The 13,773-nt window shown below is 37.5% G+C and overlaps 1 protein-coding gene across 2 annotated transcripts in view; it reads right to left on the reverse strand.

The window, feature by feature from the left end:
* Positions 1-13,773, reverse strand: part of Tmem131 (transmembrane protein 131) — a 187,238-nt gene that overhangs the window by 98,617 nt on the left and 74,848 nt on the right. For both annotated transcript variants that reach the window (XM_042695339.1, XM_042695338.1), the window contains exon 4: positions 5,858-5,926. In XM_042695339.1, the coding sequence (XP_042551273.1) occupies positions 5,858-5,926 (69 nt within the window). The remainder of the gene's footprint in view (positions 1-5,857; positions 5,927-13,773) is intronic.

Raw genomic sequence — 13,773 nt, forward strand, 5'->3', positions numbered from 1 at the left:
AGAGAGAGGGGAAGTGATAGTGCCCAGATTCCTGGGATAAGTATGGGCAGGGTGGGGGTAGGGAGGTGCACAATGAGGGAAATGGAGAGAATTAAAGATAGCACTAATAAACAACATTATGAAAACAAAGGCCTATTTTTGAAATTTTAAAGTTTACTGTGAAATACATTCTAGGGGATAAAAGAAGATGATGCAGGTATTATAAGAGTCAGTACAGGATGTTCTAATAAGTGAGGGAGCTTCTTGCTGCATTCTTAGTAAAGGGCATGGAATCCTTAGTTTAGAGGCTATGGGCACTAAAGAATTTAAGTTCACTTGTGATAGTTCAAGTCCTATTGGTGCCCCCTCACTTTCTACTTCACATCAGCAAACTATTAAATAAACCCCACTTTCTCAGAGCCAGGAAGACATTCAAAATCATGTAAGACTACCTCTTTTCACTGCTGTGCCCATCCCAACCACAGTAAAAGCCAAGTCAGCTTCCTTTTTTTGTTCTCTCAAGTCCTTTTTTCAGACATACTTGGGAACCTGTCATGGTCTCTCTAGGGAACTTTGTTTATGTGGATATAGATGGTCTCCAACTTACAATGGCTCTACTTAGGATTTTTCAATTTTGTGACTGCCCAAAATAATGTAAGTTTAGTAGAAACTACTTGAAAGTTGATCTGTGGCTAAGCTACCGCTATGTGGTCTGATCCTCTCTCATGAAGTTGGCCAGTGGCAGACAGCCACAACTCCTAGCCAGCCACTGATCAGCCATGCAATTATGAGGGGCAACAATCGATACTTTATGTGTGCTGTATGGCCAGTATGCTTTAGATACATGTATTTAATAACGTGTATGAGCTATCTTCAGGTTATTATAAAATTGGGTCTGTTAGATGATTTTGCCTATGTTTATGGAAACTAATGTGCATGTTCTGAGCACGTTTGAGGGAGACCAGGTTGGACTGGGAATGTAGCTCACTGACAGTATGTGCTAAGTATGTGCAAAATTCAAAGTTCAATCTATAGCTCCAAAAAGAATACAAACAACAAACGAAAGAAGGAAAAGAAAAAGATGTGTAGTAGAAATACATGTGCTTCAACTTAATAACAGTTTGAACTCGTGATGGGTTTATTATGAAATAACTGCATCCTAAGTTTGAGAGCTTTTGTACAATAAACTTTCCTATATTCTCTTCTAATGTGTGTGTGTGTGTGTGTGTGCGCATGCAAATCATTGGTCTTGCTCTCCAAACTTAATTTTGGGTGAGACTCAACCCACTTCTGCAAGGCTAACACCATACCAAAGAAACCACAAGTTAGCTTGTTTTAGACAGAAATCTATTCTCTATAGGAGTATTGATCAGTAAGGATTTGATAAGGTGTGATGAATTTCAATTACAACAACTGCCTATCTTATGATTTCTTATTCTTTGGATGAGAGTTCTTATTCTCTGGGTCGGAAACCTGACCCAAGCCAGGGTGACCACAATTCTAGCCTCGATTTTAATGCTCTAGAAGCAGAATCTAGTGCTTCCTCAAGTTTGGAGGCTACAGAATGTGAATCTGGAAGCTGTCTGTGGGTTTCCTTCATTAGTGTAGGAAAGGGATATTGGTGCTGAGAGAGAAGCTCACAGAGTGGGGTAGCTATTTAAGAGAGTCCTAGCACCACAATATAACCCCTGCTTTCACTATATTTGATGTCAGTATAACTTGTGGAGGAGATGGGGAAAAACAAGTCGTTTAAGGATACAGGTGGACCTGTTGCAACAATGAGAAGTACAAGCTGTCATGTCAAAAACGAGCTTTACAACGTTGGTATGGGGGGGGAGGATTGGGGGGGGGGTGGGGGGGAGGCTAGGAAGGGATGTGAAGGGTAAACAAAGGAGGAGGCTGCAATGCTTGATAAGAAATGTATGCATTATCCTGCCCATGTAATTGTAACCCCTCTGTACAGTAAGTTCACAAAAAAATAAAAAAATAAAAAAAAAAGAGAGTCCTAGCAGTATTAGACAAAAGATACTGTTGTCCCCAGAGGGCACCACATAGTTCCACTTTTGCCTTAATGAGTTTCAGTTACCATTCTATCACAACCAGTCAGTATTAATTTTCTTCTGATATCAATAATAGAGTTGATCATGGTAGTAGTTAATCTTAGACCTTTGTAGGCAGAAGCAGGATGAATGAGAATTCAAAGTGGGCTACATAGTGAGAACTTGACTTCGAAAAAAAAATTTTAATTTTGTTGAATTCCCTTAAAATACCAGATGAAGAATTAGAAATGAATTGCTTATGGTGGTGCATGACTACATGGTAGTAGAGACAATTACTTTTATTCAAGGCCAGTCTGGATAAAGCTAGTGAGATCCTATCTCAAAAACTAATACATCTGGGTGCTGATGACTCACACTTATAGTCCCTTGAACATAAATACAAAGTATTATAGGTTCAGTACTCTGTTTGTTTATGCCAGTGTGTATGTCTATTGGGGGACAGCAAGCAAGAGGATACAGTGTGTTCACTCATTTCTAAGGAGAGCCAGCATCCAAAAAATAGGCTGAAGTCATCAATCATTACTTGATCTGGTCCCAATTTCTATTTATTCAGTAAATTCAAGGGATAATTTGGAATAGAAATTTTTAGTCTCAATTAAGAGGCTCTGTGTATCTGAAAATTTATATAAAAATGAAATTTATAAAACTCAAAAACAATAAAATGAAAGCAGCTGGATATGACTTTTGAAAGAATACCTCAATAAGTTATTGCTAAATATTTAAAGTTAGAACTCTCACTATTATAGACAAAGTTTTGATACTGTGCACTGATTGCCTCTAATACCCTCACTCATCTTGCCAAATGCCATAAACATTGCTCAATGTCAGTTGTAGCATAGTTTTCATCCGTCTCCATTCTCAGACCGTATACTCACAGAACTTTATTGTATATAGAAAAGTCTTCATTTTAAAAACAACAAATTCTTTTGATAAACATTAAACACTCACTATGCTTTATTAAATACTTTGCATTTGAGAGGAGACTGGATTCTATACTACTGTAATTGGATTAAGAACTCTATATTCCTTGTAATCTTTACTTTGTACCTGTCTTAATCCATTATGTGAGGCTATAACAGAATATCAGAGATTGAGTAATTTATCAAAACCCAGAAATTTAGAGCTGAGGCTGTAGTTTATTGGTAGAGTGCCTGTTCAGCAAGTGCAAGTGTACAAGGCCCTAAATTCAATCCTCAGCACTAATATTCTCTCTCTCTTTCTCTCTCTCTCTGTGCCTTAGGGAGGCTGAGGTAGGATGATACAGGCTATACTACATAGCAAGTTCCAGTTCCAAGCCTGGGCTACAGACTGAGACTCTCCACTCTCTCAAAAACAACATAAGTTGGGCACCAGTGACTAGGGCTCAACCCTATAATCCTAGCTACTCAGTAGGCTGAGATTGGGGATTGAGGTTAGAAGTCAGAATGGATAAATCCCTAAGACTCTTCAGTTAATCAGCAAAAAGCTGAAAGAGGGAGGTGTGATCAAATGGTAGAGCATTAGCTGTGAACTGAAAAAGCCAAGTAAGAGTACGAGACCCAGAGTAAGCCCCAGTACCAGCACACACACACAAAAGTAAGACAAAAAAAGTCAAAAAGCCACAAACCAAACCAAATCAAATCAACCTAAAGCTAAGCAAAAAGAATAGAAATTTATCTTTTCCCAGTTCTGGAGGCTAGGAGGTCTAGATCAAGGTATGGGCATCTGATGAGGGCCTTCTTTGCTATGTCATAACATGTGAAATGCATCACATGGGGGAGAGATAATCCACTCACAGATAGCATCCATTCATGAAGATAGGGCTCTCAAAATGTAACTATCTTCTAAGGGTCATATCTCAATAGTGTTGAATTGAGGATTAAGATTCCCAAAGTAGTAACACCAGTCAGATCAATTTTACTGACATAACTACTTCCAAATATTAATTTAAATAAGTATGAAAACTTTTCTCTGCACTGCTACTCTTAAAATTCATAATTTTTGTAAGAATACAAACTACAGAAGATCTTCTATCAAATAACTTTTAACTCCATGATAATTATCCTACCATTGTTTTGTACAAATGTAAGTGATATACTTGTTTTTATAAGCCTAAAACTGTAAGTTAGCTAAACTTAATGGTTTTACTATAGTGAAAATTGCTAAACACTAATTGGCAGTATTAAAGAAAATCAATTTTTTCATCTGTTCAGTCAGAGTAAATCTAAAAACATTGATTGGCATAGTTATTTTACTCCTGGAAGTCTAGTCTAAGGAAATATTCTAATATAAATTCACGTACTTATAAATTTAAAACTAAAAAAAACTAAAAAGAAGTTCAGCCTTTATATGCATATGCATTCACTGTAGCAATAATATAAATAAAACAGAAGAAATAATCTATATGCCTAAGTACAGGGGCTTACTTAAACTCACAGGAATGCTATATAGAACATAAAATTTTACAAGTAAATTATACATAATTACTTCTGTTAGTGAGAGAAAGATATAAAACTGCACAATCTGATTATGTCTGAGCAAAATATTATCCAAAAGTTTACACACAACTCTCAAACTTTTTAAGTGTTCTTTTGTTCTGCTAACTTACCTGAAAGAAAAAGCTCTAACAGTTACATTACTACACTGTAGTAGTTAACATTGTTTAAGATATTCTCCTCATTCAACTGCTTAATTGCAGTGGAGCGCAATAGAGTAAAAGTACTTGTTCCTAGAGTATATGAGATGTGTGAAAACTGAGTCCTCAAAGTAGGAGGTGAGCCAGAAGTATGGTTTAAGGAAGCAACTCTGTTCTTGGACCAGGTCTACCTGTAACATTTGTTTTTTTTTTATATACTTTAATTGTAAAAATACTGTACAGAGGGGTTACAGTTACATGAGCAAGGTAATGAGCACATTTCCTATCAAGCATTGTTACCTCCTCCTTTGTTTTTCCCCAACCATCCCTTCCCTCCCACCTCCACAACTACACTCATCCACCAATGCCCCCCCATCCCCCGCCTAAATTGTAAAGTTTGGTTTTTCAACATAGTGTCTTGTGCATCTAGTTACAATGGGTCAACCTGTATCCTTATTTAAGCATTTTGTTTTTTCCCTTCCCCTCTCCAAATTAGAGAAGTATATAGACAAGATGCAGGGCACCGACATCAAATACAGTGAAAACAGGGGTTATACCGTGGGGAAGGAATATACAAAGAAACAAAAAAAATCACATGGTACATTATAAATACATTAGAAACAATAGCAAGAAAGAAAAAACCACTTATTTCCCTGTCTTGGGGGTTCATTTTGCTTAACATCATCTTATCTGGTCATATGTACATAGCTTTTGACCTCTTCTGCTTGTCTCAGACATATATTAGTTATTGCAAATAAGGAAAACCATGGGACCTATGTTTCTTTGGGCCTGGCTTACTTTTCTGGCATTCTGAATTGGGACAAAACTATTTGGTGGTGTATAAAAATCTGTACTTTTAAAGCATGTACACCAAGCAAACAATTTATCCTTCCATATCCACAAGAAATGATGTGCTTATCAAAAAAGGCAACCTATAATACTGCTTCTGAAGGTAATATACTCTGAACCAGAGAATGCATCATATGAATGTTTTTCACTTTAAAAGTTCATAAACTTCTAACTTTAAAAGCTAGTAAACTTCTAACTTCTTGTTTCTTAGTTTTAAACTAGATTCAAAATAATGTTTCCTCATGACAACCATTTAACTTCCTCATATACATTAAGCCAGGCAAAAAACAAGACAAATTCAGGTAAAACACTTCTAACTTAAAAAAAAAATACAGTTCCCACATCTAAAACTTACTGTTCGTGGAAATCCAGCATTGGTGGCTCAAATCGTATGGGCCTGCAATTACCCCGGTACAGAGATATACTGTAAAGAAAAAGACAAAGTGTAAAAATCAATCCTCTAATTCTCCAAACTAGTTAAGCACTTGACTTCTACCATGAGAAAGTATGTTTGAGAAAGGTGAGATCTAAGGGCTGGGAAGGTGACTCAGTGGTAGACTAGTTGCCTGGCATGTACAAAACCCTAATTTTGCTTCCCAGCTCTGTAAAAGAGAGAGAAATATAAATGATAAATAAGTGCTCTTGAGGATATGGGGAAAAAGGAATCCTCATACGCTATTGGTGGGAAGGCAAACTAGTATACTGGAAATCAGCAAAGTTCATTTAAAAAAAAAAAAAACTAAACTAAAAATAAGTTAGGTGCTGACGGCTCATTTCAGTCATCTTAGCTACATAAAAGGCTGAGACCAGGCAGATGGGTAAACCTGGCCTGGTAAACCAGGCCAGCTTGGGTAAAAAAGTTCATGAGACTCCAGCTCAATGAAAGAAGTTGGATATAGTGGTGTTTATCATTCCAGTTACCTTGGAAAGCCTAAAACAGGAAGAGGTCCAGGCATATACCTGGGCAAAACAGCAAGACTCTACATCAGAATAACAAATACAAAAAGGGCTGGAGGTATGACTCAAATGTAGAGTGCTTACTTAGCAAGTGTGAGACACTGAGTTCAAACTCTAGTATGGGGATAGGGAGGGGGCCTATTACCTTGCTATACTCACTCTCTGGCAAGTATTCCAAGGATGGTGATTCAACATACAAGAGAGATACCTGAATACTCATGTTAATCATACCATTATTCACAATAGTCAAGCTCTAGAAAGCAGCCTAAGTGCCCAATAACTGATGAACAGATAAAGTATGGCAGATATGTCAGTGTGGGATTATGCAACATCAAGAAGAATGAAATTACAATGTCTGTAAGAAAATGGAGATCATCAGATGGTAAAAGAAAAAAAAGACAAATACTACATTTTTCATTCATTTGCAGAATATAGGTATAAAATGATGATGATGATGATGGGGCATGAGTGTAAAAGGTCTTAGGGGGGATCAGCAGGTGAGAGAAGGGGGAAGGATGCTAAAATATTATTTGGGAACATGAAAATGATTGAAGACTACTTTCTGACTTCAAACTAAGGAACAACTAGAGACACGAGAAGTCCTTTGGAAAATGATCTACACTGCTTGGCTGATTGGCAGATTGAATATGGTAACTTTGGTTAGCAGGCAACTACCAAATGAAATTCAAGCTAGAAATTTTAATGAGTGCAGGTACGGAACTTAGTAAAAATCAAAGTCACCAACAATTTAAAGTGGTTCCAAATATGACTTTTATTACAGAGACAGCTAAGTAAACAATGGCTTAAGAGAAATTAGTGAGAACATATAATCTCCTATAATACATTTTAATTCATTATTGTTTTTAGATAAAAGTCTCACTATGTAGCCCTGGCCTCAAACTCAGAGCTTCCTACCTCAACCTCATAAATGCTGGGATTACAGGTATACATGCCTGATTCCTTACATTTTAATTTTAATGTTGCATTTCTCTAATAACTAATAATGTTAACAGCTATTCATTTATTTATTGTTCTACTTGAGACAGCCTTACATATATTTTTCCCTGTCCCTTACTTTTCCTATTGTTAATGATTATCTAGAAGAGCAGAAGTTTTTAATTTCGATTAAGTGCAATTTATCATTTTCTCTTATGAACTATACTTATCATGTTCTCTTATGAACTTGAGACAAGTTCATCCAGGTTACAAATAATTTCACTAAGTGACTTAACATTTTACTCTAAGGGTTTATGCTTCCAGTTTTAAAGTTAGGCTTGTTTTTTTTTGGGTCCGGTCATGGGGCCTGAACTCTGGGCCTGGGCACTATCCCTCAGCTCTTCAGCTCAAAGCTAGCTCTCTACCACTTGAGCCACAATGCCACTTCCGGCTTTTTTCTTTTTGCTTATGTGGTGCTGAGGAATTGAACCCAGAGCCTCAGGCATGCAAGGCAAGTGCTCTACCACTGAGCCACCTTCCCAGCCCAGGCTTATTATGTTTTAAGTTAATTTTGGTGTATGTGTGAGTTAAGAATTAAAATTCTTTTGCTTTGTTTTTTAAATTAGGTCTTCAAAACAAGTGGCTTAAGAGCATCTTCCAATTTGTTTATTCTTGTCAAAACTTGTTTATGCTTAGTGTTATACCTGCTGATAAATATAAAAATTAAAACAAGTCCAGGTTTGTAGATCTTCACCAGCAATCTAGACCAAAATTAATTCCAAATGCGTGATCCTACCATATGAGCAGGATATATTCAGAGCTTGAGAAAAGGAAGTGGTGGGTGCAGAGACAGTATGATTAGTTATGGCTCATGTCTGTCATAATTGAGCACTTGTATATTTATTAACCTAAACTCAGTCACTCAGGATAGGTTACTGTCTACTGATGCATAAAATCAGGTTACAGGTCACTCTGAAAAACAAAACAAAACTTGATTATTCTATTCAAGGTGCTTATCATTTCCATATACACTTGAAAACTGGTATTTAAAAATTTTAAGAATTTCTTTTTATCATTATATTTTTACCTTTTTGGTGGTCTTCATTCTTTTGTTAGAATTTTTACCTATTATGATCTACCTTTCTTTTTTTTTTCTCTCGCTACCTTTCTTAAATGCCTTTTTGCTAGTCATAAATGTTCTAGCTTTATCTAAGAATATTTATGTTGAGTATAGCGTTCTAGGTTGGCAATTTTTCCTTTTGATAGTTTAAAGATGTCATTTATTGATTTTTGGTGTTTATTTGGGTCAGATGAAGAACTAGTAGTCCTTATATGTAATTTTCTCCTTGGCTACAATTATCACTGTTTTTCATGAATTTGAAGATTTTGTGGTTTTGTGTTATTCTTGTTTTGGAATTATCAAAATGCTTTTGACAGTTCCCCTGTTCCTAGAAACTTCATTATACATATGTTAATATTGTTTACTATTATTGTACCAGGGTTTGTTCATTCTTTTTCTACTCATTCCCTCCATCCCACCTTCAGTTTGGATTACTTCTGTTAATATATATTCAAATTCACTGAGCTTTTTTTTCCCTTTCTCAAATGTCTAAGTTGTTGTTACCTATTCAGTAACATTCTCATTCCCAAAACACTATTTTTCAACTCCCGAGGTTTCATTTGGTCCTTTTTATTCATTATGTTTATATTTTCCTTTAAGTCACTGAAAAATGTAGAATAGATGTGTTACATTTCTTGTGGGGACTAAGCATACTTTGCTGCCATGCCACTAGCCACTCAAGCCTTTGTAGCATAGATGGTATGGAAAATAATGTCTACCTAGGTTCACTGCCGAACCTACCGGGAACAGCTCTACTGAGAGCAGGAGGAAATGTGAACTCCTGCCCTGTTCATCTGTCAAGCCCTCTGAAACAGTTCTTCAACAAGTCAGAGAGCTGTGGAAGAGGATGGGAGCAATCCCTAAGCTTGAATGTTATGGCTTCCACTGCTTTGTTGTTGTTTTTTAAAAAATCAAATTTAGGTAGATTTTATTGAATAAATGTTACTTGATTATTAAACAACACCCAGAGACTGATTATCTTTGCTAATTTTGACCAGTTTACTAAGGCATGTCTCAGTAACAAGCTCCATTGCTCCTCAAGCTCATTTTTAAAAAGGAAATGTTTTTTTTTTTAAATAAAGGGTGAATAAGTTTACTTAAAGTTTAACAACAGCAATAGCAATATACCAATAAAATATATCAATCTGCCGCTATAATTTATTACAGAGAAAATCATTTCCTTAAACTCATTTTTGAAAGTTGTCATCAACTTACCATACTGACTTTAAGATTTATGGGTAGGCTAGGAGTCAGTGGCTCACACCTATAATCCTAGTTCATCAGGAGGCTGACATCTAAGGATCAAGTCAGCCTAGGCAAGGAAGTTCATGAGACTCTTATCTCCAATTGACTACCACCAAAGAGTCAGAAGTGGAGCTGTGGCTAAAGTGGTAGAATGCTAGCCTTGAGCACAATAGCTCAGGCCCTGAGTTCAAACCCCAGGACTGGCACACATTCCCACAAAAAATTATGGAAGTATTATCATTTCTTTTTGCACATGTCACTTATGCTCCAGAAAAAAAAAGAAAGTATAAACTCAAAAGAAATCTTGAAAAATAAACTTCAGCTTTTTCACAAAATGTAAAACGTCAGTCAAACTTCAACTGTTAACAAATTTCACTTGTCATTAAGAAATGGCAAATTAGAGTAGGTAACACTGTTCAAAAAGAAATTACTCATTACTTTATTTATGTAACCGTAACCCCTCTTTTACATCACCTTTACAAATAAAGGAGGAGGCAACAATGTTGGATAAGAAATGTACTTGTGCCGGGCGCTGGTGGCTCACGCCTGTAATCCTAGCTACTCAGGAGGCTGAGATCTGAGGATCGCAGTTCAAAGCCAGCCCGGGCAGGAGAGACTGTGAGACTCCTATCTCCAATAAACCACCAGAAAACCAGAAGTGGCACTGTAGCTCAAGTGGTAGAGCGCTCGCCTTGAGCTGAAGAGCTGAGGGACAGTGCCCAGGCCCAGAGTTCAAGCCCCACGACCGACCAAAAAAAGAAATGGACTCGTTATCTTGCCCATGGGAAGGGGAAACAACGAGGAGGCAACAATGCTTGATAAGAAATGTATTCGTTATCTTGCCCATGTAATTGTAACTCTTCTGTGCGGTATTCTCACAATAATTAAAAAAAAAAAGAAATGTACTCATTACCTTGCTCATGTAGCTATAATCCCTCTGTATAGTATTTTCACAATAAAAAACAACAACAATCAAAAAGAAAATGGCAAGTTCTGGATCTAACTACAATCTTACAACTACAATGCTTACAGTTTTTTACATGATTACAAGTTATCATAGGCAACTGAAATGGTCGTCTTTAATAATAAGGAAATTATCGAATTAAGTCAATTATAAGGAATCTCAGCCACTTTAAGAAGTATTTTCCAGGGTGGGAAGGTGGCTCAGTGGTAGACTGCTTGGCTTGCATGCATGAGGCCCTGGGTTCAATTCCTCAGCACCACATAAGCAAAAAGAAAAAAACCGGAAGTGGCACTGTGGCTCAAGTGGTAGAACGCTAGCCTTGAGCTGAAGAGCTGAGGGACAGCGCCCAGACCCAAGTTCAGGCCCCACAACCGGACTCTCCCCCCCCCCCCCCAAAAGGAAATTAACGAATTAAGTCAATTATAAGGAATCTCAGCCACTTTAAGAAGTATTTTCCAGGTTGGGAAGGTGGCTCAGTGGTAGACGTGCTTGTCTCGCATGCATGAGGCCTAGGGTTCGATTCCTCAGCACCACATAAACAGAAAAAGCCTTAAGCGGCGCTGTGACTCAAGTGGTAGCGCGCTAGCCTTGAGCTGAAGAGCTGAGGGACAGCGCCCAGGTCTAGAGTTCAAGCCCCACAACTGACAAAAAAAAAGTATTTTCCAAGAAATGGCATGGTGGCACATGCCTGCAATCCCAGTACTTAGGGGGCAAAGACAGGAGGATTATAAGTTGGAAGCCAGCCTAGGCTTCATAGCAAAACCCTGCCTCAAAAAACCTAAAACCCAGCTGGGCGCTGGTGGCTCTGCCTGTAATCCTAGCTCCTCAGGAGGACTGTAGTTCAAAGCCAGTCTAGTCAGGTAAGCCTTAGATTCTTATCTCCAATAAATACCAAAAAGCCATATGATGTTCTGTGGTTCAAGTGGTAGAGTGCTACCATTGAGCAAACAAAGCCTAAGAACAGACCCTGGCCCTGAGTTCAAGTTCCAGGATTGGCAACAACAACAACAAAAATACCCAAAACAAAAAACCCCAAACAAAAAAACTCCCTAAAAGTCCCCAACTCCAAACAAAAAAAATATATTACCCAATACAAGATTTTGTCTTAGGGATACTTTCTTGGCTATATATACCTTAATTTCCAGCACTTATAACAATAGTATCAACACTGCTCTCAATGTAAGACTTTATTGTCTGAAATGCTCTTCCCTAAGATTTTCATATGATAATCTTATATGTATCAGCTCAAAGAGGTCTTCCCCAACATCCAATCTAAGAAGCAATGAAAGTTTCTCTAGCACATACCTCTCTGGTTGCTATTTATTTACTACCTATGGTCTATTTTCTCCATAGAATATATGCTACACCAACCATCGAAGGAGTCTTAACTATGTTGCCAATCCAACCCTGTGGTAGTTCTGAAATATAAGCAGAAACTATGATACTACTTTCTTCAAGAGATAGGATTTTAAAAATGATGGTGTATTACTTCTAAGACTCAACTACAACAGGCCTTGTGGATTCCTCATTGTTCTTTTGGATCACTTGCTCTAGGGGACATTAGCTGCCATATTATAAAAAGGTAAGCAGCTCTAAGGAGAGTTCTACATGTAAAGTAAGGCATTTTAACATCAGCCAACAAGGAATATGTATGTCAGGTAATATGTACATTTCTTTTTGGACAAGGTCACCCTTTCTTGAGATCTCTCCCAGTTTTTCCCTACCATCCCCACCCACAAGTTGTATAGTTCATATTCAACTTATTATCTACTGCATATCACTGCCGTATTTGTTCAGACTTTGTCCCTCATTTCTGTGTCTCCCTTTCCCCACCCCCAAAGACAGATAAATGAACAAACAGAAAAGAAAAACTATTCTTTCCATTTTCTGGAGTTAATTTCGATAAATATTTTGTATGATCAGATGCACATAGGTATGGTGCTTTTGCGTTCCTCTCCTAAGAGTATTCTCCATTGTCTCATGTGTTGATGCCTAGAGATCTCTATAGTTTATCATGTATTTTAGATCTAGATTCCACATATGAGAGAAAACATGCTGTTTCTCTCTCTGAGCTTGGGTTACCTTAGTTAACATGTTTTGTTGTAGATCCATCCATTTCCCTGCAAATGGCAACATAGTGAAGGCTCCTTCTGTGGTATAGCATGTACTCTAATGGCTGTATAAAATGCCAATGTTTATAAGCATTACATTTTTTGGATCTACTCACGTACAGTTGGGCATCTGGGCTGTTTCCACAACTTGGCTATTGTGAATAATGCAGCAATGAACATGAATGTGCATGTGTCTTTATGGAATCCTGGCTAGTGATATTCTGGGTTGATGCCCAGGAGTGTTATCATAGAGAAGAGCCATGTTTAGTTTGTTGTTGTTATTTTTTAATGAAGCGCCAGACTGCTGACCAGAGTGATTGTACTAATTCACAATCCCACCAATAGTTCAATAGGGTTCTTTTCTCCCCATATCCTCGCCAACATTTGTTGTTGTTTGAATTCACAATGTTGGCCAATCTAACTGGGGTCAGATGAAATCTTAGAGTTGTTTTTGATTTGTATTTCCTTTATAGCCAAGGATGATGAGCATCTCTTCATGTGTGTTCTTTTGTAGTTGGTCTGTTTTGCCATTCTTATCTCTGCTTCTGAGAAGTCTCTCCTTAGCTCCTTTGCCCACTGAGTGATTAGTTTCTTAGCTTTGGGAAGGCTACTTTCTTGAGCTGTTTGTATACTTGGGATATTAGGCCATTGTCTGATGTGCTGCTGGTAAAGATCTTCCAGTCTGTTGGCTGTCTTTCTAGTTTAGTAACTATGTCCTTTGCTGTACAGAAACTTTTTATTTTGATGTAGTCCCATTTGTCAAGTGTCTCTCCTATCTGCTATGCCTCTGGGGCTCTTCTTAAGAAGTTTCTGCCTATGCCTATGAGTTCTAGTGTTTCTCCTACTTCCTTTTGCAATAATTTCAAATTTTCTGGACTGATGCTGAAGTCTCTAATCCACTTTGAGTTGATATTAGTGCATGGTGACAAATAGGAATC

Source organism: Dipodomys spectabilis, unplaced genomic scaffold (genome assembly GCF_019054845.1).
Source record: "Dipodomys spectabilis isolate Male_0828 unplaced genomic scaffold, ASM1905484v1 ptg000187l, whole genome shotgun sequence".
In the NCBI taxonomy this organism is placed as follows: domain Eukaryota; kingdom Metazoa; phylum Chordata; class Mammalia; order Rodentia; family Heteromyidae; genus Dipodomys; species Dipodomys spectabilis.